This window comes from Castor canadensis, chromosome 10 (genome assembly GCF_047511655.1).
Source record: "Castor canadensis chromosome 10, mCasCan1.hap1v2, whole genome shotgun sequence".
Classification (NCBI taxonomy): Eukaryota; Metazoa; Chordata; class Mammalia; order Rodentia; family Castoridae; genus Castor; species Castor canadensis.
The window spans coordinates 136,826,449-136,853,692 of record NC_133395.1 but is presented as its reverse complement, the minus strand read 5'-3'; the positions used below and the strand labels follow the sequence as shown (position 1 = coordinate 136,853,692).

The window sequence follows — 27,244 nt, the reverse complement described above, 5'->3', positions numbered from 1 at the left end:
CATCTCTGGCCTCCCGTACCCAGGGCCAGAAACAACTTCCACCCTTCAGTTGTGACAACTAAAACTTGTCTATATATATATATTTTTTGTTTGTTTGTTTGTTTGTTTGGTTTTTTGGGTGGTACTAGGGTTTTGAACTCAGGGCTTCTCCCTTGCTAGGCAGGCACTCTACCACTTGAGCCACTCCGCCAGCACTTTTCAAACTATTTGCCTGGGCTAGCTTCAACCACAATCCTCCTGATCTCTGCCTCCCAAGTAGCTAGAAAACAGAGGCAGGTGCCCCTATTTTCTGGAGGCACCTGCCTCTACTTTCCTTTTATTAAAGGCCCTTTTTATACTCTCAAAGGAAATGTTGGTTTTGAGAACCAGCTAAATGTATTATCCCTGAAAGAAATGTCTATGGAAGCTAGAGGCTGCGATCAGGAGGCTGAGAACAGGAGGATCACAGTTTGAGGCCAACAGGGCAATTCGCAAGACCTTCTCTCAACCAACAGTTGGGTGTGGTGGTGCACACCTGTCATTTTGAGGTATACACAGGAGACTGAGATTGGGAGGATGGTAGCTTAGGCCAGCAAGGAGGGGAAGGGGAAAAAAAAAAGTTGCCATTTCAATGTGAAAAGGCTGGGTGTGGTGGTGTACACCTGCCATCCCAGAAACAGTGGGGATCCTAAAATAGGAGGATCATGCTGGTGGAGTGGCTCAAGTAATAGAGCACCTGCCTAGCAAGCATGAGGCCCTGAGTTCAAACCCCATTGCCGCCACCACCACCAAAATCTGATAGGTCCATCTATTCCTGCCAGTTTACTTCATAGACCAATGGTAAACACCTTCACAAAAGGAGAAATACTAAAAGGGTGTCCCCAACCAAGGCCACTTGTGTGGAGATGTGGCAGAACTTGACAAGTGACTCTTCCTGAGAAAAGAGATGGCATCGAATGCTTGTGGGACAAGAGGACGAGATTTCAAATGATCCAGTTTGAATAGTTTATAATATAAACTATTATATCTGACTCAAACCAATACCACAGCCTAGGTCTTCCACGAGGCCCTGAGGAAATTCCATCTCCAAATCTTTCCTGCTGCATGTCAGGATAATTCAGGAAAGCTAAATGAAGCCCTGCTTTAAATGAAATGGAATACTGGTTGCACTTTGAGAAGAATCCTCACTAGCAGCCATATAGCTAGGTCTGTTCGTCTCTCTCCTGCTGATGGGTGTTTTTTGCTGGAAATCTTCCATTTGCCCCTGTGGGTCCACCCTCCATCCTTCTACACCTACTCTGGCCACCAGGAAGAGGGTCTGATTGACGGATTATATCAACAAGCTCCCTTGCCCTCAGGCTTCTGGTGGGAATAGCCAAGGAGAAGCATCAGTAAGAGACCAGAGGAAGAAAGGGGGAAGGGTCAGGAGTCAACCCTGCTTGGCTCCCTTTCTGTGCATTGCTGAAGCCATGTCCAAGCAGTGGGTTCTAGCAGCAGCTGCCCCTCCCACTCTCCTTTCGAACTGCTGTGGCTACTCTTTCCACTGGCCCCTGCAGGCAGGAGGGATGACGGTGTTACTACTCCCTGGTTTCCCTACATCCTGAAGACATCTATGTAAGTTGTCGCTTTCTGAAACTCTTTTTAAAATACCTAATCTAAGTTTGTCATTAACTTTCTATTCGGAACTCTGAATGCCAAAGGAGTTAGTAGTATTTTCTTCTCTTCCACATGAACACCACTGCTGAAAAAAAGCAACTCACGTTGGAGCTAGAGTTGATGACTTTTAACTCATGAGATTTCGGCCTGTGAACAAACTTTTCTTCTTGGTCCTGCCCTCCATCTTCAGAGAAGAATTCCTTCCAAGGCAATTCCCGAAGATGTTTGTCCACAGATATAATGTGGCCCTCAGTTGTAAACATGTATCTGGTTCCAGATTTGTGTACTGGATTCTCCTCATCAAACAGCTAGAAAAAGAAGAAAGAAAAGAAAAGAGATAAAATTAGGGTTAGATGTGGCTCAAGAGGTAGATTGTCTGCTTTATAAGCGTGAAACCCTAAGCTCAAACTCCAGTCCCAGCAAAAGTAAAATAAAATAAAATAAACTGGGGCTAAGGATACAACTAGAGAGCTTGCCTAGCATGTGCTCCCCAGTACTGCAAAAAAAAAGGTACAAGGTACAATTGGTAACTGCAGAACATTTGGAACTAACTTACAGAACAGTGTCCCAGTTACTCAGGGAACAGAAGTGGGTGAAGAGGCATCACTGGCTATTGACCCCAGGCTGTAATGCAGGATCACCTGCTTTGTTTAATTCAGATGTCTAGACCAGCTCCCAACCCCCACACTTGACCCAAACCTTGAGATTTGGAAACCCCAGAGTTAGGACCCAAGCACAGGTAGTCTCTAAAGTCTCCCTGGAGAAGTCTCAAATGCCCTCTAAGAGTCCTCATGCTGGAATTCTAGGACCTCACAAACACCTAGACCCTGAATTGGAGATGCTAGAGGGGAGAAGCATATGTGTCACCCATCACCGTACACACACAGCCTAGCCCAGATTCCATTATATCCACCAACATTCCTTCAATTCTTGGGTGGGCTTTTGAGGCCACAAGGGCACATGGACACAGTGCTCAACCATGGACAATGCAAAGGATGAAAGATGGTACAATGGGTATATCCAGAAAGAACTCCTAACCTCATATGGGACGAGTCAGTGGGGCAGAAGGCAGGTGTTCAGCAAATGTTGAGTAAACGAATACAGTAGCCCCACCTTATCCATGGGGAATAGCTTCAAGAAAATCCAAGGATGCCTGAAACCAGATACTACTAAACTATATGTGTATATACATCTACATATATATAGACGTATATATGTGTGTGTGTGTGTGTGTGTGTGTGTGTATATATATATATATATACATATATATATATATATATATATGTATATATATATAACCTTTTTTCCTACATTCTGTGATAAACTCTAATATATAACTTAGGCACAGCAAAAGATTAGCAATAATAACTAATAATAAAAATTAACAACTATCACAATACACTACACTAAAAATTTTTTTTAATTTATGATTTCTAGAATTTTCCATTTAATATTTTTATACTGTGATTGACCACAGGTCACTGAAACCATGGAAAGAGAAACCAGAGATAAGGGGAGATTACTTAGTTTTGACTCACCTAAACTAGTTTACAGATGAAAATGACACTTGATGCAGCTAATGGGAGTACAAAGGAATAGAGCCTAGGTTTTCTCCTGCCAGATTGAGTTCTTTCCCCTTATACACCCATCAAGGTCTCCTTCCTTTACTACAGAACAAGCCGTTAAAATCCTTCTGACACCTGAAAGACACGGCTAGGCTGCACTGAAGACCTCTACACACCAGGGTAGTGATTGCAGGCCACTGTCTTCCCACTGGCTACACCACATGGTCTGCTGGTAGACAAACTACCTCCTCTATGTCTTTATGACACCATAAAGAACAATCTTGACCAACTAGACCAACAGTTCCAAAACCTAGCTTTATATAGAATCACTGCAGGCACTTGTCAAAATTAGATTCATAGGCCTACTTCATAAAACTCTGACTCAATGCAGAGGAAATTTGACCAGGCCCGGTGTGGGCCTGTAAACCATGGAAATGGATGACACTACTTTTTACCACTGCTCCTAGGTCTGAAGCCCCCAAACCAGGCACTCCTAACCCTCAGTGCCTTTGGAAGTGTTCTTTGTATGTGGCCATCTCAAGTCAGGTAGCAGAGAGGGCAGAAAAGCAGCTACGTGCACAAGCACAGGGACACCACATATACAAGTGGCAGCACAGTGAATTGTAAAGAATATTGGACAGGAAACAAGACTATAGTTAAGCTTCAGCTCTGCCACATGGTCACCCCAAGACCTCAGGCAAGCCATATGAACTCTCAATGAAGGTTCTAATTCCCTAAAAGGAAGAATGAACATTGACTAGGTGATCCCAAAGCCTCCCTCCAGGTTCAGAAATTCTCTCTCCATACATACATACACAAAGGTACACCTGAAGATGTACATACAGAGAGATAGCTGGGCAGGTCTCAGTCAAGAACACATACATCAAGAGTAGTCAGAAAGGCTGGAAGCCCAGTCTGGTAGTGCATGCCTGTAATTCCCACTCTTGAGAGGCTCAGGCACAAAGATTGTGAGTTGAAACCAGCCTGGACTACATAACAAGTTCAAGAGCAACCTGGGCTATACAGTGAGACCCTGTCTCAAAAAAAAAGGAGAAAATGACCCAAACATTGTATGCACATATGAATAAAAAAAATTTTTTAAAAAGGAGAGAGAGAGGCTAAGGACATAGCTCAGTGGTAGAGCACTTGCCTACCATGTGCAAGGTGCAAGGTTTGATCCCCAGCACAGCCCCCCCAAAAAAAATTAAAAATAGAGTGAGGAGTTGTGTTCCAATACAGAACCATCACCAGGCACAGCTGGGCATGGTGGTGCATATCTGTAATCCTAGAATCTGGGAGACGGAGGCAGGAGAATAGAGAGTTCAAGGCCAACCTGGACTACACAGTTAGACCCTGTCACAAAATAACAAACAAAAAACAGTAGCAAAAAAGGGCTTTGAAAAACCACACTCTCAAACTGGGGATGTAGCTCAGTGGTACACGTGGATATGATAACCAGTACCCTAGGGAAAAACTCTCCTCCAAGAAGCCTCCCTGACCATCATACTACAATCCACTATCAATCCTTACCAGCTCTTCACGCAGTTCCTAATCATAAATTCCTTTTAGTTTACTTGACAAATGTCTCCACAATGAGGTTGGAAACCATGAGGAAGTCAGCCATATTGTCGTGACTATGCTTGTAACCATGGGAATGTACAACATCCAACACAAAGCAGTGCCCAGTAAATAAACACTACACAAGTGCTTGCTCTAAGAATACTAAAGAGCCCGTGGTTAATCTTGCAACACACATACCAGATATAAGTATTTGCAAGTCTCGCTGAGAAAGAAGCTCTCCATCCGGTCCTCTTTAGACTTATCTATGACGTGATGCAGTGTGGCATACCCACATCTACAAAACAATTGCCCAGTTAGTACTGCCTCTGTTTACCCCAGAAGCAAAAGTATCCTATTAATAGAATAAGCAATCAAACATTCTAACATCAGATAATAAACTATGTTATGCTGAAGAGCTATTCCTTTTTTAGTCTAGATTGTTTGTGTATTTTCAAAATGGTTTGGTGGCTTAATTTAGAAAGATGGGCTTAATTTTTTTATTTCTGGTGGTACTAGGGGCTGAACTCAGGGCATTGTGCTTGACAGCCAGGCACTCTACCACTTGAGTCTCTGCCAGTCCTAGAAGGACTGATTTAAATTTTTAGTCCTAGTATTAAAGAACTGACTTATTGCTTGAGTATCCTAAAATAGTATTTTCTAAGAAAATACAAGAAGCAGGCCAAAAAATTGAAATAGAGTATATTTTTATATATACACACAGATATATATATATAAATACATAAAAAAGGTTATAAGTCTATATACTTAAATGTTGACTATGATTATCTCTGTAGGTGGACATGAGAATATTCTATATCTTAATATTTTCTGCACTCCCTAAATGTTTTAGTGTATTATTTGCATAACTAAGGAAATAAATTATTTAAAAAGAACAAACACAGTCTGCTGAAACTTTACAGGAAAAAAAAAAAAGTAAACACAAGAAGCAAGTCCACCTGTAACGGACAGGTTCCACTATACCAAATGGTAAACCATTTCCCTACAAAACTGACATAAATGATCTGTTCTACAAATTTAACATGCCAACTAGGACAATATTTCCCCAGAACAACTCAAAATAAATCACAAGTGACCAAAAAAGAAAAAGGAAGTAACTTAGAAAACTGACTTGACTTTTGTGTACTTTTCCAGACTCTGCAGGATATCCATTCCCACATGGAGGTAGAAGGGATTCTTGGTTGCCTAGAGAGAACATGAGAGAATGTGATCCAGCAAGGGCATGGAAGAAGAGCCATCAATAAATACCACAGTGACTGCAGGTTCCCCGAGGAGGTGAGTGAGTCACCAGCCAAAGGAGGGAACAGGGCTGGCTTTACCTTTATCGGGAAGGGTCACAATATTAAAGGACTGTGGTGCTTGGTCAGTTCCCATCAAAGCCTACCTGTGATGTGCTTAACTTTAGCCAGGGTTAAGAAATCTGTTCCAGGGTACAACAACGCTCTACTTCGGCTTCCCCAATGCATACCCTGCCCATATCACATTTCATATCAAATCCAGTTTCTACCTTGCCTCAGAACTCTCCAGAAACTTGAGAGGCAGGTCCAGGATGTAGGACCTGGCCCCATTTCGATTACAGCACTGCAAGCAGAGGCTAATGGGAACAAGAGTCCTTTAGAAGACAGGTATCTAAGTCACCCCAAGAAATCAGTTCTTCTGTCACATGCTTTTAGATGGTTTTGTTAGAGAAAAAAAATTTCTTTGTGAAAATGAGACTGACCCCATAACAGTTTAGCAGTTGAGGATCATCTTTAATTTGTGCCTAGTGCCAACCTGCAGCAACAGAAGGGAACTACCAGCAGTCTGGCTCTCTCTTGGTTAAAAGAGCCGAGGGCAGGGAGAGGGCTTCACAGGATAAAGCTGTAAAGTGGAAGATTGCTGTGGATCCTAAGAAAACGCCTGCATAAGAAGGTGCAAATAGGAAAGAGACTGTGATCGAAGTGAAGAGGCATAAACCCACATACAGCAGGACTAAGCTTAAGAGAAGCCAGAGAGCAAGCCATTGTCACAGCATGTACAGCCTCGCTCTCCCCAGGCACACAAAGAAGACCACACACAGATCACTTTTGCCCTTTGAGAGATTACTTAAACGCATGAAGTCTCTCCTTAAGCATGAGTACGACTACTAGTTTCATAGGGTCTTCCCTTTTTTCATCTACCTGCAAGTGTCATGGATTCTGCACAAAAAGTTATTGACTAAATCTAAACCATGGTATACATCCAACTACCAGAGTTTGTAAGAGTCAGGGTCCCTTTGCCAGGGCTTGCCCACGTAGGTGACTAACACCAAAGGCCAGTTCTTGAAAAATCAAGAGCTTGTGCTGCTTTATTTGTGCACAGGTGAGGACCTGCAGTGTGGGTATCATATAGCATACACAAAACTGCACATATCCAGCTTCAACTGCCAGGAAGAAGGCACTTCACAGTTAAAACATCTCTCTGGCACTAAAGAAATCGCATGAAAGATGAATATATATGTTTTTAATATTCAACAAAAAAAAGCATTCAGATTAATCCCAGATTACTTCCTATATAAACAAGAAACAGAATTTTCTTGTCTGAATAGTTATCACATACACCAGGGTTTCACAGCACATTAGTACAGAACTGCATCCCCAAAAAAGGGTTCTTTGGAACACACTGAAGAAGAAATCTTCCTCGATTATTTAAAGACATGATAAGTAAGCTAGGCACAATGGTTCACACCTGTAATCTGAGCTACTTGGGAGGCAAAGACCAGAAGGATCATAGTTAAAGGCCACCAAGACCAAAAAAAAGTTAGCAAGATTCCATCTCTATGGCTGGTGTATGGGTCAAGTGGTAGAGCACCTGCCTAGCAAGCATAGTACTACTACAAAAAAAAAAATTCCATCTCAACAAACAAGCTGAGTATAGTGGCAAACATCTGCAATCTCAGCTACACAAGAGGCATAAGTAGGAGGACTGCAGTCTGAGTCTAGTCCTGAGCAAAAGGCACAATGCCAGAGTGTTTGCCTGGCATGCACAAAGCTGAGTTCAACTCCCAGCACCACCAAAAAAAAAAAACAGCTCAAGGCCCCTATCTGAAAAATAACCTTAAGAAAAAAAAGGGGGTCAGAGGTATGGCTGAATACTTGCCTAACAAGGGCAAGGCCCCAAGTTCAAATTCCAGTACTGCCAAAACAATTTAAAAAATAAAATAAAGATGGATATCCTATGGTAAAGACAGGATCCTTTGCAAATGTGAAGTTAAAAAACATTTGGCTGCAGGTGCTTTCTTTATCCTATGGAACCAAGAATGACAATAAATTAAAAAAAAAAAAAAGAAAGAAAAAAGAATGACACAGAATACTAGCAGGACCACGGATAGGTGGTAACTTTATCAAGTCCCTACAAAACAACAAACTATTGTTTCATGAAGTTCAGTACCTGGTAGAGGAGATAAGTGGATTCCACTAACTCTGGTCTCAGAGGGTAGAAGAGAACATCGGGGGCCTGTAGCTGCCAGTTGTACCTCTCGGGGAGGGCCCCGTACCGTTTCCATATGGCGTAGTAAAAGGCGTGGAGGCAGATGGCATCTTCCACTTCTCCTATCAGAACCTAAGGAAAAGATACAGGTCATCAGGCTTAGATGCTTTTCCCTGAATGGAACAAGTGACGCAGAGGCATGGGCCTCCACTACTCCCTGGTTCTTATCTCAGCTATGAACACAGTTAAAGACAATTACCTCAGACAAACAGATATCTGTTATCTAACCAATGCCACATTGATGGGAACCTCACACGAGGTTAAATGTACTCACAAACAAAGAACAAACAACAGAGATGAATTATCCAAAATGCACATACAGTTACTCTTCAAGTATGGCTTTGTACTTATTTAGCATGGTTCTGTTCAATGGTCTAGGGAAGGATTTCACAAACATAATGATCCATGTGCTATTAACCTTCCAAATCCAAATGAGGAAAGAATGCTCTAAACAAAAATAAAAAAGGAGGGGCAGAATCCCTTCCAATGATTGCTTACTCTTAGCAAATCTGATGGCAAAATACCTGCAGTCCAGGGAAGAAGGCCTGCAGAGAGTCAATCCAGGTGTTCATGAGCTGCCCACTGAACATGTTCACGTTGACATAGAGTGGGGGGTCTCCTTCTCCTTCATTACAGGCTTCCCGCCTACAAATCCAAGCCACACACGCAGATGAGAAGTAAGCTCACTAATGGAGCTCTTGCTGCTTCTCCAGCAGCTCCAATAGCTTCATTTAAGTGCATCAACTTAACTTTTTTCCTAACTCCTTCATTAACCTTTGGAGAAAAGACTGTCTACAGACTCTAGAAAAATATAACACCTACCATAGAATAGAAGTTTTAAACTCAGCTTTTGTAATGAAACAGGATTTCACTGCATTCTGCTGGAAGCACTTTGACACTTGGATTTAAGAACACTGTTATGTTGAATTGGCATACAGTATAGGCCTACATTGGGTTTGATCTGAGTGAGAAAGTCTGCTTCTTTCTGTTCAAGGAAAATTTCTTCTCTGGTGTACAACATGGGTCTGAGGGAATGCATGAAGGTGGGACCCTCAGGATTTACTACTCAATTTAGCTTGGGCTTTGAAAAACGAAAATAACTTAACTCTGGCCAAAATCCCTCTGGAACATCAACACTCACACAGGTGGTTCCTACAATAGTTAATGTAGAAATGGGTTCAAGGAAATCTTGCAAAGCAGGCAGCTCAGTAACCATTACCTGCATTACCCATTTATGCATACAAAGAAATACCTGGGAGCTGGGCACCCATGGCTCACACCTATAATCCTAGGTACTCAGGAGGTAGAGATCAGGAAGATTGTGGTTCGAAGCCAGTGCAGGCAAATAGTTTGAGAGACCCTATCTTGAGAATATCCAACACAAAACAGGGCTGGTGATGTGGCTCTAGTGGTAGAGAACCTGCCTAGCAAGTGTGACACCCTGACTTCAAACCCCAGTACCATAAAAAAAAAAAAAAAAAAATGTAGTATTTGTTCTGAAATGTTCCCATCACAAAAAAGGGCTGGTGGAGTGGCTCGAGGTATAGGCCCTGAGTTCAAACCCCAGTACCGCAAAAAAACACGTGGGGAAGAAAACATGCCAGCTGGGAGAAGCCACTGTAGCTCTGAACAGCTCCCTCGTGCATACACGTTCTCTCTGCTGGCATTCAGAATGCACAAATGAGTATGGCAAACAATGCTGAAATTAAACTCAGAGGTGGGGAAATGTGGTAAATGTCCTCCAGGTACAAAGAGCAATCCCCACAATTCTCTGCAAAGAAAAAACAAAAAGAACTCAACAATTTTTCTGCATTACAGTTCTACTTGCAAGGAAAACCACAGTTAAATAAGCAGAGGGATGTATTACTCCCTCTAGTATAGTCTCCAAAATGGTTCCCAATGACCTCTACCTTCTTACCTTCTAGCAGACTCATGCATGTCTCAGGGCTGGTCTGGGTTTTGATGGAGGGGTGGCATATCATTCCCAGTCTAAGTCATGAAACCACTATTTTTCTCTCTCTTTCAGAACACTCAATCTGGAGGAATCTAGCTTCCATGAAGTACCTCCTCATTGCAGGTATCCAAGGAGACCCTTGACAAGAAGCTGACACCTCTATCCCACAGAGAGTAGCCTGCTAACCACCACACAAGTGAGCCCACAAGGAGACCACCATTCCCACTCAAGCCTTGACAAGGCTACAGCCCTGGCCAATAGCTTGACAGTACCCCATGCAAAATTCTAGGCCACATCAGCTCAGCTGCTCTCAGACTCCTGCCCGGCAGGAACTATGTGAGTGATGCTCATTGTTTTAAGCCATTGGGTTTTGGATACTATGCTATGCAAAGATCTTCATCCACAAATGTGTGACAAGCAGCTTAAGAGAGATGGTAAGGGAAAGGCAGACCCTGGGAATTTAGTTTAGGAAAATGGGAACATTTCAGAACAAATACTATTTTTTTTTTTTTTTGTGGTACTAGGGGGTTTGAACTTAGGATGTCACACTTACTAGGCAGGTGCTCTACCACTAGAGTCACATAACCAGCCCTGTTTTGTGTTGGATATTCTCAAAATAAGGTCTTGAAAACTGTTTGCCTGGGGCTGGCTTCAAACCACAATCCTTCTGATCTCTGCCTCGTGAGTAGCTAGGATGACAGGCATGAGACACTGGTGCACAGCTACTATTTACTTTCTGAACACATCCTGTAAGGCAACAGAAGACAATGGTAAAGAAACATACCCTCTTCTCAAGTAGTTCTGAATGCTCTGATATGCAGCATTAAACATTTCTAGATCTTCTTTTTCTCCAAAGAGAATGTAAGATTTCAAGAGGTATTCATAGAAGGAGTCCAGCCCAGCACCCAAGCCACTCTGCTTTCCAACCCAGTGGCCTGTCTGGATGTTCACAACATTGCCTATGGAAACAAACAGCACTTCAGGTCCCAATTATCTGGAAGGAAAAGGACTGACCTCCTACTTCAACTTCACTGCTACTCAGCACCTTTACTCTTAAGAAGTACAAACAGTGAATGTTCCTAAACGTTTATCAGTCCTATCAACAGCTTAGGCAACAAAGATCTTTATACATATATGTATGTGTGTGTGTGTGTGTGTGTGTGTGTGTGTGTATTTAATCATTAATACAACATGGGAATAAACATTTAAATAAAAAGAAAAATAGGTTTATCATTTTGTTTTCCCAGAGTGACAATGTATTTCAAAATCCAAAGGAGTATTCTCATGCCTGGGAATCTGTCCCAAGAAATGTTTTTAAAAACAAAAAGAAAAAAATCTTGCCAGGTATGGTAGTGCACAACCATAATCCCAGAACTCAGGAGGCTGAGGAAGGGGGATTATGAGTTCAAGGCCAGCCTAGGCTGTACAGCAAGACCTTGTCCTAAAAAAAAGTTCACCAAAAAATTATCTCTAAAAATGGAAAACAAAAAAGGAAAAAAAATAACCTAAGTGTTTAACACCAGAAAAAGACTTAACAGGCAATTATGCAGCCTTTAAAAATGGTGACTACGAAAACACGGTAACCATTTGGAAACACCAAAGTGACCTGTCAAACGTAAGGTAGGATCAAACCCATTTATATTAATATTGTATTATAATTGAAAATATATGGAAACTACATGCTAGGCTAAAAGAGTCTGTGGAAAGCTAAAACACTGACAATGTGTAGTGATACTGGTCAACCATTTGGTGATAAACTGACAATTTGAGTGACTTTTTCTTTTCTTTTGCCTTACTTTTTTTGAGACAGGGTCACACTGTGGAGCCCAAACTAACCTGGAACTCACAATCCTCCTACCCCAGCTTTCTGAGTGCTGGGATTACAGGAATCCAGCACCACACCTGGCTTGAGTGACTTTTATTTCTACTCTTGCTATTAAATACAAATTTGCACATAAATCTTAGAACATAAGAAAATAAAAAAATTGCTTTAAAAAAATACATTTACAACAAACCACTATGATTCTAGAAAAACCAATAACATTGCTTTCCAATGCCCAAAAAAAACAAATGTCCTAATACCCTATATAAGACAAAGAGTTATACGAGGTAAACACCCATTTTAAGTCAGTGTGTTGGTACATGCCTGTAATCCCAATACTGTGGAGGCTGAGGTGGAAGGATTGTGAGTTTTAGGCCAGCTGGACTACATGGAGAGACCTTGTCTCAAATACACATACACACAAAAAAAATTTAAACAGTATTTTCAATTATCAAAATATAAAAAAATTACTGAAGATGAATAATGAACACACATGCACAACGGTTATTAGTCATTATACTTTCTACTGTTAATGCTTGAAATTTTCCATAATAATTATCTTCTCTAAACATTTTAAAGGGGAAAACCACCCCACCTAATATAGGTTCAATCTCGGTTTTCACTCTACTACCTACCACATTCCTAAATTTTTTTTTTTTCTGGTGATACTGGTGTTTGAACTCAAGACCTCACACTTGCTAGGCAGTTGTTCTACCATTTGAGCCACTCCACCAGCTCTCCTAAACTTTTTAAAAGAAGACTGCTCCACCAGAAACCCTACAATACTATATTTAGAACCTTGTATTAAAGCAATTAAAATCTGCCTCAGAAGCAGTTCTTTTCATAGCGTTTCCATTAATAATAATTTTCATGTGGAATACACCAAGGGACCCAAACCAAAGGAGCTATCAAACAGCAAAAGTATTCTTGTTGTCCATCAACCCCTGTACCTTCACTTGAAGCAAAAGGTTACAAGAAGAAATTGGACACGGCAAGCACTGAGAGCTGTTCTTTCACTCGTCAAGTTTCAGATTCACAGGTACAAAGAAAGCAAGCCCCAGAGAAGATGAAAGAAAGGGGGACTAAACATTATGCAGGACCCAATGGCAGAAGTAGCTGCACCACACCTAATAATCCCGTGTCGTTGCTCCGGAGGTTCCAGAGGGCTCTCACTGCTCGTCTGGCGACCCACTCAAATGTGGAGTCTCCTAGTAGTCGACTCAGAATCCCAAATTCCACCAGGAGGGAACCAGCACCTGCCGTGCATGTCTCATTATTGCTGTCAGGAGGAACACCTGTCTTTAAATTCACCTGGGAACAGGAAGAATTAAAAGTTGTCTGGCAGACAGGTGTTGTGTCTCACATGGTAATCATCCTAGCAGTCAAGAGGCTGAGGCAGGAGGATCAAGAGTTCAAGATCAGCCTGCATACACAGCCAGTTCAAGGCCAGCCTCAGCACATAATGAAACCCCATTTCAGAAAACAAAACAAAACAAGTCTTGTAGCAAAACTCACGAATCTAAAGGGCTGAAAAGCCAAGTTACAGATATGGCACTGAGCAGATAAACCAAGCTTACTGCAATGAGGGTCAGCTCACTGCTTGCCCCCTTATACCTAAGATGAATATGAACACTAAATTTAAAAAATATAACCAAGACAATAAGAACCCTGGAGCCTGTCTTATTAATAAGAGCAAGTCCTCAGGGACTGATTATAACACTAAACCATCTCTTTTTGACAGGTTTTCTCTGTGATCACATTAGAGACAAATTGCAAACCACAGAATCACGTCTACTTTTTAAGTGAGTGACTACAAACTCACTCCTGATCGTCAAACATGCACAAACCTGACTGGAGAGCCGTGGTATGACAGCCAGTTTCATCATGGAGGCCCTGTGGTCTGGCAGTCCTCCCCCCGGTTACCTAAAAGGCTGACTCAATTCCCAGGGGAGTTATGGTGTGGCAAATCAGATGCCACAGAAATAATCTCACAGATCTTGCATTTAAATCAGCATCTAACTTGCTGGTCTGTGCAGGCTTTCTTTGAAACATCTACATGAAGCTTTCAAACAAACATCCACTGGATTCTACAATACACATGGTGAGGATCTTTGGAGAAATACATCCAAGTCAGAAATGAAGATAAATTCCCACACTATTTGGTAGCAGGAGATAAAAATCGTAAGTGTAAAAGAACTTAGGAATACTGAACACAGGAACATAAGTTCCTTACAGGGAAGGACCAAGTCAGTTACGTTCACTGCATTCCAGTACACAAGATGTGCTCAAAGAATACTGGAGGAATTTTTAAATATTTACATATATTTAGGGCTAAATTCTCCCCATGGAAACCATTTCCCTCTTCTACCTCAGCCCCATTCCTTCTTTGAATCAAAGAGTTTTACTTCAGGAAAACCCGAACTATGAAACACAAAGGGACAAAGCAGTCCACCTACCCGCGGATAGGGGATCCCTGTCTTGGTGTTTTCAAAGGCAGGGAGGAGCCTCACTGCCAGGTCGTGAGCCATGTGCAACAGTTCATTGTCATAATCTTTAATTGTCATGTCACCAAAAGGCTGCTTGGAGTCAGTTATTATTCTATGAGCAGAAAGGAGGCTTCCAAGAACCCTAACAGCAGGAAGAACAAAGAAATAAAATTATGTTGCTTATAAGCCCATACAATCCATTTCAGATTTATAAAAGCTGCCTCTATTTCCTCATGGACTCAGAGCTGCCTGGAGTCACAGGGACATGACTTAATGTCTTCTTGAAGTCATTTCCGGTTCTAATAAGTGACTGATTCTTAGTTCACTGAATTAATCAAAGAGTGGGGAATCATTCATCTGAGGCTACCAAGGACAAAAATGGTGACAGATCTGATCATTTTAATCTTAGAGCATTAAGGACTGTACTAAATGGGAATGTTTCAGTTGTTCTCAAAATACATGTTACCTACTAGTCTTATTACTCCATGTATCTCACTTCAGAGAAGAACTTAAGACGTATAAGAAACATAAGCAAAACAACAAATATCAAGAACTTCTGTAGTTCTGGCTGCCAGGCAACTGATAAATTTCTCCAATAAAAGAAGGTGACAAGGTGAGAGGAGAAGGAAGTGAGGAGAAAAATGACCTACCCAGCAGTGGGAGCAGTGGGAGCTACCAGTTTAGATCTGCTTCCCTGAAGACCTATGAATGCTCCACTCCAATAATCTGAAGTATGCTGCAACATTTTTCAAAATAATTTCTCAACTTTAATTTAAAATAAATATTACATTTAGAAACTGGAATGTCATGTAATAATACAATTTCCAAAATATCTAAACAATAGTCACAAAATATCAAACTAAAGACAGCAACATATAAAACTGGGCAGACACCATGATTCCGATACACTTAACAAAGAGAGGTATCAGTGAGAGATGCATATGAAGGAAATAAATTAAAATGGCACACAATGGTTTTCTGTGGTGGAGAGATGAGAAACTCTCAGAAATATGAACACAGTGAAGGAAGGAAATGAGACCAGACACAAAGGGAAACCATGAAGCCCTACAGTAAAAGGACACCAATCTTGTACAATCTCCATTGTAACAAGTGCATTTTTCTGTTGCTCCAAAATGTGATTACTCTTAAAACATCAACTGTTCCAGTTTTGATGAATATTAAAAGGAACATGACAAATATGCACTAAGCCCCATTTTACCCTAGATCTGAGGGCTGGGAAACCTCATGGGAATTTATCTCCTATCCACACAAGAAGCAGCCTTCAATCCATTTTATGCACTGTTTTACCTTATTGTGGCCTCAAAGACTTGGACAGTGGAATCTTTGTCAAATGAAACGGTGTTGATCACTAACTTGACCGCTTTCTGGAACTCAGTTGAATTTCCCATTATCTTTAAAAAGAGGAACACAAACCATTATGGCAGCTTGAAATGAAACTGAGGCAACAGGCAGGCCACTGAATCTAAATGTCTGTACCGTCTGTGGTTTAGCCACCGTGGGAGTAGAAACACAAAAAGTATAAAAGCACAGTTATTTTTCACAGTATATTCCGGAACAGATGGCAAGTCCATTTCCTGCAACTCAAGAATCCTATCTCCAAATGGCAAAACTGTGAAAACACTTCCTCATTGAATCACTGGCACCCATCTCTTCCCTTGCCTCTCTCCCTCATGCCTCAGTCTGATCTTATTTAACATGCAAGCACTGTAGTTCCTAAAACTTCTGGAATGGGAAAAATGGAATTGGAAAATTAATGAAACAAAAAGAAGACTTTCTCTCTGCTCCTCAGTTAAATCTACAGCTTGGGTGCACGGCACCCAGGAGACCAAGACATCTGGAAAGTCCGCTGAACTTGCTTGCCACCCAGATGTCTAAACACCTTGAGAAATAACAGTAACCTCTTTTGGACAATAAAACCAGTGGCATTTTAAAAGAAAACATACAAACAATCAGCTTTATGTGCAATTTAAAAAGTGGTCTACAATTATGATTCATATTTGGGACATGTTAGATATGTCATAACAAGACACTCTCTCCTAAATGAAGTGAAAATTGGGAATAAAATTTTACAGACTAACCTAAATGGAAATGATTTAATGCCACTCAAAACTCTATGACTACATTAGGCCTTTAGTAACATCATAAGGACACACACACCAAGAACCCAAAAATCAGTAAAGAATAATTTCATCAGATACTTCTTTCAGGTAGTTTTCTTTTCCAATTCTACTAGTTTGCTACATCTTTTTTTTCTCGTCATTATTTGCAATAACATACGGAGGAAATCGCAGAAGTTTCTTTTCTGGCTTTCAGTTCTTTCTTTTTTTAAAAGATTATGCAATAATGCTGCAAGTTATATGCAATGGTCAGGAACTGTTCTCCCTACCCAGGGTTCCCACACATCTGTTAACACTTGTTTAAAATGCTAGCAAAAGTAAAGGAAAACCTCAATGTAAGTAACACCTGAAAAGTAAGCCTGAAGCGCTAATACATTCAAAGCCAGATATTCTAGCATGAAAACCACAGAAATGGGTGGGTCTGTCTTCTTACAGACCTTCACTACCAACAATACCAGCTGCAATGCTAACCTGATCTCAGATCAAGTGGAGAATGGTGAAGAAATCCAGCAATTCTTTTATTTTTTATTAGTATATAATAGTTGCATAGGGGGAATACATTGTGGCATTTACATATGTGCTTACAATGTATCTTAATAAAATTCACCCCTCCATCAGTCTCCCCCATCCCCCCCCCCTCAGAACAATTTCAACAGGTGTCAGTGTTCTATTTTCAGACGTGAATACAAGATACACCTACCATATTGGCCCTCCTTCACCCTCTCCTTGTGCCCTCTCCCTCCCACTGGTACTCATCCCTAAAATGACCTCTTTTATTTTCCTGTACCCCATTTATTTAAGTGTATATTAACAGTTTGTGGGGGGGTTGCCTTAGTATTTCAGACATGTATGTATCATAATTAATCAGATTAACCCATCCTATTACTCTTTCTCCACTGCCCTTGTCTCCTATTATTCAGCATCTTACAGTGCACTGAGTTATATTATCTTCATACACAGAAACAAGAAAATCAGCAACTCTTAATTATACATTGCAATTTACCACTTTAGTCAGATAGCTACTGAGCACTAAGTAACCAGACTATGAAATAATTCACTCTTGGTTGAGAAAAGCTAAACTGGGCAGAAAAATGGAATAGGTTTCTTTATGCAGGGCTTCTCAGAACTTTTAAAATGCTAGTGTGCATCGTGGCTTCCCCACAGTCAGACAGACACAGAATTTCTCCAGTTCATTTGGAAACAGAACTCTCCTCTCAAGGAATATACCCTTCAAATTTGTCCTGGGAAATGCTGGATTAGTAGAAATTCACTTGAACAGCAATTTGCAGTCTTGCTATATACCACTTACCATCATGTGTGGAGGAGAATACAGCAAATTAAAGAGATAAGGCCTCTGTACTTATCAAGCAAGAGGATAAAAAGACAATGGGGATTTTAAAAAGAGCTCAGGGAGAAGTGTGCTTTCTTTAACTATATGGGTTTTAGGACATTTCTTTTAAAACAACAGTTGCAGGCTGAGCCAGCCTCTAGTATCTCCAGTGAGTTAGGTGTAATTAGGCTACCCCTGCTCGCCTGGGCACATCTTGATCGGTGATGGTAGATGACTTAATGCAACAGCAATCACTTCAGAAGGAAACACTGGGAAACTAACTGCTTTGCAACCGCAGCCTAGCAGAGGGAAATCAAGCAGCAGATTACAGGACTGGGGCCTAGTCCTATTTCTGTTACTTATAAAATGAAGATGTAGAATTACCTCCAGCTCTTTCCAAGTTCTGGTAATACCACTAACTAGCAAAATACTAGACAGATGTGATGCAAAACTTAGCTAGAATTACCCAGTTCTATCTCCTAACAGACAGCTTTAAGTTCTTCTAAGAAATGCTAAAAGAAACTAGATAAATTACTAAGTACAGGAACTGGGTTAGACTGCAATAGGAATTTTCTAATGGTAGAGGTTTGCTGTGCAAGGAAGGAGGGCAAAGGGGTTGGCAAAATCACTAAGATTTTAAAACAATACAGGCTGGAATAATCCCTTGAAAACTATTCTATGGTAAAAGATCATGAAGCAGCTGAAGAACACAGACACAGCTGATAATATGTTCTAGTGCTTTATTGCCTTCAATGTGTTCTGCACATCTGTTCAAAAGTCTCCAGCTTCAGAAAAATTGAGGGACACCATGTAACAAGGAGATAAAGGCAGCACCCAAATATGCAAGCCATGCCTGCAGTGGACAATGCCCTAAAAACAAGAAGTAGCAAATAAGAACAGTGCATACAGAGAGGGCCTCCACAGCTGGCCCGGCACCAAGGTGCAGCAATGCTCCTGAGGAGCCAGCAGCTGGATGGCATTTCAGGGTGCCAACTGATCCTGAAGATCTTTTAGTCCTGAAAGACTAACTTTAGTAACTGTAAATATTAACAGAATTCTCTGCATTCCTTTAGGGCTTCAGATGGTGGGAGATTGGAAGAAAAACAGGTTTCCTAAAAACCAATCATATATTTCTTCTTAATCTGTAAAGGAGACTCACATTTCCCCTTATTTAGCCTTCAGTATTTTTCTTGTTATTCCTACAAAGGTCATCAAAATAAATGTTGTCATCAAAACTTTTTGAACACCGAGTTTTCTGGATTTCCATTCAGGGGGGAAATGGGTAATCAGCATTAAAACCCCGTATCTTAATTATCTTAATTTTAAAAATGCTGACTACTTACTGCAAGAGTATCCAATGCATCAACAAGAGTCAATGAGTAATTCCCTAGCACGTCATTGATGTTCAGATTTGAACTGAAAAAGAAATAAAATTAAAATTAAATAAAGGAACTTTACGTTAAAAGAGAAAAATACCATAAAACTAAATAAACACCCTCTGGTTGTGGTGGCTTGTGCAGGTAATCCCTGCATTCTAAAATCCCAGCACTTCAGAAACTGAGGCAGGCATTATCAGGAGTTCAAGGCCAGCCTGGGCCACAGAGCAAGTTTAAAGAGAGTAGAAGATCCTATTTAAAAAAAAAAAAAAACAAAACCTAAACACCCATCAGAAACTAAAATTGCCAGCAACTCATTTATTCAGAAACTCGTTGTGAATATATCAATATGGCAAAGGTTTTCTGTCAAGAGCAACAGTGGCTATAGTGTCTACAAGCAGAATCAAGTCACAGAACTGCAGACACGTTTATTCAAAACTGGAATAGAAAGAACTCAAGGAGGAAGTTAGGAGACTGAACAAGAGTACCCCCTCCAAGAGAGTTTTATCACCATAAACGATCTCTTTGACCCTGTCCAGCTTCATATTTCTCTTAGTTTCACAATCATTATGAACTGCAGAGAGTTCCTGTCATATGATTACTTGTAATACTTCAATACAGAAATCATACGCTAGCCGATCACACACAGAAAGTAACACCTGCAGCTCTAGTACCAATGTCCTCCAGCTGGGTAGTATATGACCTTCTCTGTAATATTTCTCCACTGACAGTTCATCCAAAGAATCCCATTATTTCCACCATTAACTCTTTTAACATAAATCAAAGCAGGAACTGAGGTCCCTTCTTCACCAGCACTTTCCATCCTCATACTCAACACCAATTTTCCATTCTGAAACACTGTACAAAACATGTACAGGACTGGAGTACAACTCAGTCGTACAGTGCTTGCCTAGCATACTCAAAGTCCTGGGTTCCATCCCCTGTGCCCCACACACACCGAAAACAACAAATAAATAAAAATACAAGTATAGGACCACACAGAGGGCAAAGCTCTTAGTTACTGATTTTTTCTTTTTTTTTTTCGGGGTGTTACTGGGTTTGAACTCAAGGCTTTGCACTTGCTAGGCAGGTGCTGAGCCACCCCTCTATCCCTTCAGTTACTGATATTTCTTTACACTGCAAACTAGGACAATGATAATGAAAACTAATACATCTGGGAAGATAGGGTTGAAGAAACAGTGAAAAATAACAATAAAGTACACCCTTAATAATAAATTCTGCCCAAGGGCTTCATTTATTCTTTTGTCCCATTCCCTCAAGCCCAGAAGATAATTGCAGGAGCTTGGGGAGAAAAATAATAGTAAAGAAAGAAATAAGACAGGAGGTAAGGGAGGGGGTGGGGGAAGGGGGAGAAATGACCCAAATATTGTATGCACATATGAATAAAATAAAAATTAAAAAAAAAAGAAAGAAAGAAGACAACTGTTTGAAGATTTCATTTACTACAGACCAAAGTGGAAAAGCCCCAGTACCATTTCCAGAAACAGATTCATATCTGACATTTTCAATCTTACCCTTCCTTTCTCTGCACTTGGAGCATACTAATGGGCCCCATCCCAAGTCCCTGTGAAAGAAGCTATGGTAGCCAATGTCCTCCTTGTTCTTGATGGCTGGACCTGCTGACTGAAAGGCCTCCTACGGGCATCAGCTGAAATGAAATGGGCCTTAGTGTAGAAGCAGGCATAAAAAGCTTCTATATCAGATCTTAGCTGAGCCTTCCAGATGCCCTGTTTTATGTTGTGTTAGCCACTTAATCTAGGACAAAGAATTTATAGCAAAATTTTAGATACATTTTTTTAAAAACAAGCTATCCAGAGGGGGCTGTCTAGGAACTACAGCTATCTTATCTAGCACAAGCCATGAAGTCAGCAAACTGCATGACTGGGAAACTGCACCTGCTTCTTCTATTTGTTGATTCTTTCTTTTTTATGTACTTATTTATTTATTATTTTGGCAGTAGTGGGGTTTGAACTTGGGGCCTCAATGCTTCTGGCAGGTGCCCTACCACTTGAGCCACTCCACCAGCCCTATTGACTCCTTCTATATACATTTATAGAATGGCAAAGGTTCTTAAGGCAAGAACTATGATTTCGACTGTGCCTCTCCAGGACAGTGCTAGCCAGAAGAAAATGCTGAGGGTGGCCAGGGAGATACCCATGCTCAATTCTGCCAACTCAGTAACATTCTGCTGGGTGTAAATATTTAACTTACAATGGTTTGTGGCTCAGAAACAAAGAGTAGACACCAACAACCCACCTCATCAGAAAATGGCTCCCATATCATTTAGTATCCAAGCTACATGGAGAGTAAATGATCCCATATCAGGACCCTCTACTGAGTTACATCCTAGTCTGTGGCATATGACACTTTTTCCACCTGCACAGGGTCATTGCAGTCATTACTAATTTTGAGTACTTCGCTCCTTCCCATCAGGTTTTATGGTACTTTTTTTTTTTCAGTCTACAACTAAAAAGGAACCAGGATTTAAAATACTTCTCAAGAGATGGGCATGTAGCGAACACTTGCCTTGCATGTATAAAGCCCTGGGTTTGAACCTCAGCACTGAAAAAAAAAAATAATAATAATAATAATAATAACAATGTTATTATTTATTAATATAATATAATAAAGTAGTGCCCAAGCAGTCACTAAATTTTTTGGGGGTTGGAGAGCTTTGTGCTTGCAAAGCAGGTGCTCTACTGCTTAAGCCATACCTTCAACCCATACAAACATTTTATAGAGAATCACAAGAGTAAAATTAAAAAAAAGAAAATCCACTTAAAGATGTGACTGTTTATTAGAACACTTTTAATTTTCTTTTACCAAATAATTGCTATACATTCTTTAGAATGTAACAAAAATAGGAAAAAAGAAGAGAGGAAGAGAATGAAGGGAAAAAACTGACCTCATAAAACTGTCCTGGTGTGACAGCATGACATTGTAAGATTGTAAATTTACTCTTTAGATATTCTCATTGATGTCCAGTCTCACCTGATAGCTTTCTCACTACTTTTTTTTTTGGGTGGTACTGGGATTTGAACTCAGAGCCTCACACTTGCTAGGCAGGCGCTCTACCACCTGAGCCACTCCGCCAGCCCACCCGATAGCTTTCTAAGAGCCTCAAGCTAAGAACTCAATCTTCCAAGTACAAGGCAAGGCTAAAGAGTATGTCTTCCAGCAACCAGTTGGCTGAGCCGCACCTGAACTCCCCACTTACTTCACCAAGTGAATGTTCGTGGCATTCACTCTTCTAATGCCCACAGAACAGAGAAGACAGAGAAAACTAGGGACTCTCATAGAAAACTTCTGGCTGTCTAACACAATCAAAAGACATGTTCAAAAAAATTTTCCCACATATACTTAACCTATAAGAGATGATCAAAAATCTACCTGGTTCTAAGTAGGGACAAAAGGTAATATGGGAAAGAGCTCTCCCACGCTAAAGGGACTGATAATCTAGGAAGATGAGAGGAAGAGAAATGAAAGTGAATACTCAACTCCCAGGCAATGTTAAAATGTGGAATAACAGCTCAAAGGAAAAGAACCAACACGGAGAACTGAGTTAATCAAGGTGAATCAGCTTCAAACAGTTCAATGGCAATACAGAAAAAAAAAAAAAAAAAAGACTTGGGCCTGACTCTGAAAGAGAACAGATTTTTGAAAGAAAGAGGAATTCAGGAGGAGGCCATCTTAAACTAGAAGTGCCTAAAAATAAGCCAGTTGGGGGTGAGGGGTCAACATTTGGTGTAATCACTTGAGATTTGCTTTTTTGTTTTATTAGCAATATGGTTGAGGAGAAAGTGAGAATGGTCAGATGCCTAAGGCCTAAATTTATAGTTGCCATTCACAGGATTACAGAAATATCTAAATATACTCAAAGACGCTTCTGAATTTAGAAACTTCCACCCAAATTGGGCATGTGAGAGATGACTTGGCATAGCAACCTGCAGCTGGACAGATTTGCTATTTTTACAATGTCCAGATTCATTTACTTCAGGTTAACTCACCATGGGACCTCCAGTCAATCAAGACAAACAAGTCTCAAGTAAATATGATTAAAGCAGACACACATGTTGAGCACCCATTGACTGCACTTCCTAAGTAATATTCTAACAGCAAGTTCATCGTTTTTTAAATGAATCGTTAGAATGCATTTGGCGTCAATCATGAATACATTTGATTAGAAAAAATCTGAAAGATTATTTACTACAGGTTATTTATTTAGGAGAATGTAAGTGCACCATACCGGTTCAGAGACAGAACGACAATGCTCAGGTTGAAAACTTTCTTGGAAAGTTTGGAGTTAAAGTAAAGGGGAATATAAAAAAATTAACCTTTCAATTCTTTAGTAAGTGGCCAGTGTGAGGATCTACTCAAGGCCACATAATTCCAGAGCTCTTTCATCTGCTCAAAGACGCAAAGGACCAACCCAAAGGCCAAATGCCACCCTGCCCCAAGACTGCTAACACCATCTTTCCAACAGCAACAGTTGTCTCAAAGAGAGCTGACTTCAATTTAGAATTTCATTTGCCACTGTATTCAAATCCCAGTCCCATCAAAAAAACAAAAAAATTGATCAACTGCCACTGTATAAACAAACTACCAAACTCATTACAGACTTCAACCTGAAATAAAGGCCTATGTCACACAAGATGCCACAGGGACAAGCAAGTTCAATCAACCACCACCTCACTGTGCTGAAGAGGGACTCCCAATGTTCCAGAAGGTTCTTCAGATTCATTAAGAAAAGCATTAAAATGTCATGAACTCACTCTTCAGACATCCCCAACAGAAAGCCAGAAAGCATTATCACAATTCCCAATTAAACTGTTTTCCTTAGTCCACCTAAAAGGAAATCTGTAAAAACAGTCTAAGAGCACTCACTGAAAGGGCACATCTCAAGCTCACTGAAAGTGCTCTTCCCCTTCTTCTAATACCATGAGCACTGGTGGGAAAACACCATTAAGATCCAAGATATGTACACCTTTGATTGCAACTATGTAAATAAATAAATAATGTGTAGGCATATGGATATGCAGAACCTAGCAGGAAAGATAAACTAAAAATAACTGGTGGGATTTTCTGCTACTCCCCCACACCCTGCCCCAAAACTTAATGAAGTTTACTCTAAATTAAAAAAAAAACTGAGATTGAAAGAAAATACATTTATACATATAAATGTATACCTATATAAGCAAGACAAATAACTCATTCATTTCCTACAATCTAGAAAGGTCCGATATTTTTTCAGATTTTATACTACTTTTTTTCCTCAAAGAGACTAAGATGGAAAATACATTTATATGAAAAGGAGAAGAAAAGGAAGAGAACTGAAGGTATAGCTCAGTTATAGAGAGCCCTGGGTTCAATCCCCAGCACCACAAAAAATAAAAAGAAAATATATTTATATGTGCAAAGGCTGATATGGTTGAGCAAGAAAAATACCTCATTAGTTTCCTACAATTTTGAAAAGGCCCAGTTTCTCTGAAGTTAGCCTGAGATGTGCCCTTGCAAACGTGCTAACTCAAACTGCAAATTAAGACATGATTTGTAGATGACCAAGGCATTTTTAATATTCTTCCAGCCCCTAAATGCATGGGCTTCCTTTTTAGAACCTAGGACCTGGACTCCACTGTTTTTATCAGGTGAAGGAAAATTCATGTCCCAAACGTCCAAAGGCAATTCAACTGCTCCACTCCTACCTAAGGGGAAGGAAACTCAGAAAGGCAGTCACCTATCCCGCCTAACAGGGTCCGTGGCAATGCACACCCTCCCCTCAAGGGAGGAGGACCTTAGCTGGATGTGCTGCCCTCTTGGACTCTGAAGTGTACAACAGTAACCCTTGGAACTCCGCCTTCCCAAACTAGTAGACCGTGAGGACTGGTTGGTGCTCCCTGAAGGCCCTACCACACCACAGTGGTATTTACAGGGGACAGAAGACACAGGGCAGTGACTCTGACAGCCGACTCAGAATCTACGGAATCACACCTCCAGTACCCCTCCTCCCACCTAACTCTCCTCCACCTGAGCAGCAGCCCCTGGGGATGAGAAACACTGTCCCTTTTGCCTCCAACTCGCTGGATGACTCTGGGCAACTCCTTTCTAGGAATCAACTCCTAATTTTTTTTTTTTACTAAAAAGACCAGGGTGTGGCAATCGGAGTGGAAGGAAGGAGAGCTTTTTCCGAAACCTTACAAAGGAAGTCTACAGATTTACTTAAATAATATGTTCATCTGGAGCAGGGGCGTCTAAAGTATCCCGAGTTGCCCTCACTTAGCACTGTGACTGTCCCCTCCAGTGTCTGGAAAAAAGAATGAGCAGGACAGCTGTTCTCAAATCTGGAGACTCCAGCACGATCAAGAAGAGAACAATCACTAGCCCATCCACGCACCCTCAAGTCCAGTGGAGGGGTCCTAAAAAGGGAGGGAAAGGACGCGATGTGGAGCGGATGAAGCTCCTCAGGACCCTGAAGACCCTGACGTCTCTCGAAAGACCCCGGGAGCAGATGGCCACCCTCCCCCACCCCCCCAAGACCGGAGAACCGAAGGAAGCGCGCGGGGTGCTCGGGCGTGCGAGGGGCGCGCGCGGGCTACTCACGGGTCCCCGCGGTCGGGCCCCCGGCCGCGGCAGTGGATGGGGTTGAGCTCGTCCTGGGGAAAGGCGTGCGCCATGTAGTTGTCGTAGCCGAAGACGAACATGCCCCGCGCCAGGTCGCGCATCTGGGCACGCAGCTGCGGCGGGAAGGCGCCACTGTAGCGCTTCTCGTACTCGTCCCGGCCACGGCCGCGGCCGCCCAGCACGTAGCCCCAGTGGGCCGGGCCGCACACGCCCGGCCCGGGTCGCCGTGGAGCCTGGTGCCGGCCGGCCGCCGTCGTCCCAACCTCCGGCCGCTGGAGCCACGATGGCCCCGACGGAACCCCAGGCCCGTCCGCGGGCCCCGAGGCGGGCGACGAGGTGCGGTCGGGGCCCCTCAAGCGCTGGAAACCGAAGCTGATAGGAAAACGCTGGTAGAAGCCCATGCTGGGCCCCAGCCCGAAGACGAGCCACAACACTCCATGGAGGCCGAGCCGGAGAAGCAACAGCCCCAGGACGAGCGCTCGCCATTGCATGGTCGCGAGACCGCCGCGGGCATTATTTTAGAGCGCGGGGACCTCCCCGGCCGACCACCGCACTCTGCGTCCGCCCTGTAGCTCCGCTCACTTCCCCTTTAAGGAACTCCCCCGTGACGCACCAGGAACTGGCCCATTGTCCTCCACCCCCAGTTGCTCAGCCCGGCGGGCCAGGCCCCGGGCTCGCCCGCCCGGTCGCCTGGGATTGGCCCGGCCCGAGCCCTGCCTCGCCGGGCGCGGCCGGGGACTCCCTCCAGTGCCATAGGCCGCTGGGACGGCCGCAGCGCCGAGAGGCCCCGCCCCGCCCCTGGCCACGCCCCCTGGGCGGTACGGAGTCCGGACGGGTTGGCGTGGCGAGCTCGGGTGATTTGAGCGCTGGACAAGAGAACTTCTAGCCAATGGGAGCGCGGCACGGGGGCGCCTGCCGGACGCCGGACAGAGACGTAGCCCAGGACCCGCCCGTTCTTGGGTACAAAGTGTCTCTGGGCTGAGCGTTAGGGCTGGAGGACCGGAGAAAGCCACTCTAGGACTAGACGTGGTGACAGTTCAAAGACTTATAAGAGGAAGGAAAAGAACATTCTGTATAGAAGGAGCTACTTGTGCATATCAAGGGCAGAGTTTTGGGTGTTTGTGGTGGGGTGGGATCGTACCCTTTAGCTCAGACTACACAAAATAACCCAAATTCTCTTTTTATTAGAATGCCCTAACTTGTAAGATTATTCA

General features: G+C 42.1%; 1 protein-coding gene across 2 annotated transcripts in view; it reads right to left on the bottom strand.

Annotated features, from left to right (window-relative positions):
• Positions 1-26,716, bottom strand: part of Edem1 (ER degradation enhancing alpha-mannosidase like protein 1) — a 30,852-nt gene extending 4,136 nt beyond the window's left edge. Inside the window, exons 1-11 of one of the 2 annotated variants that reach the window (XM_020184086.2) lie at positions 26,010-26,708; positions 19,359-19,431; positions 15,856-15,959; positions 14,518-14,689; positions 13,189-13,372; positions 11,024-11,198; positions 8,810-8,930; positions 8,187-8,357; positions 5,890-5,963; positions 4,959-5,055; positions 1,740-1,943 (exon numbers count right to left, since the gene is read on the bottom strand). In XM_020184086.2, coding sequence (XP_020039675.1) covers positions 1,740-1,943; positions 4,959-5,055; positions 5,890-5,963; positions 8,187-8,357; positions 8,810-8,930; positions 11,024-11,198; positions 13,189-13,372; positions 14,518-14,689; positions 15,856-15,959; positions 19,359-19,431; positions 26,010-26,521 — 1,887 coding nt within the window. In that variant the 5' untranslated portion in view covers positions 26,522-26,708. Of the gene's footprint in view, positions 1-1,739; positions 1,944-4,958; positions 5,056-5,889; positions 5,964-8,186; positions 8,358-8,809; positions 8,931-11,023; positions 11,199-13,188; positions 13,373-14,517; positions 14,690-15,855; positions 15,960-19,358; positions 19,432-26,009 lie in introns of both variants that reach the window. The other variant, XM_020184093.2, reaches the window with a different exon arrangement.
• Positions 26,717-27,244: the final 528 nt, after the last annotated feature.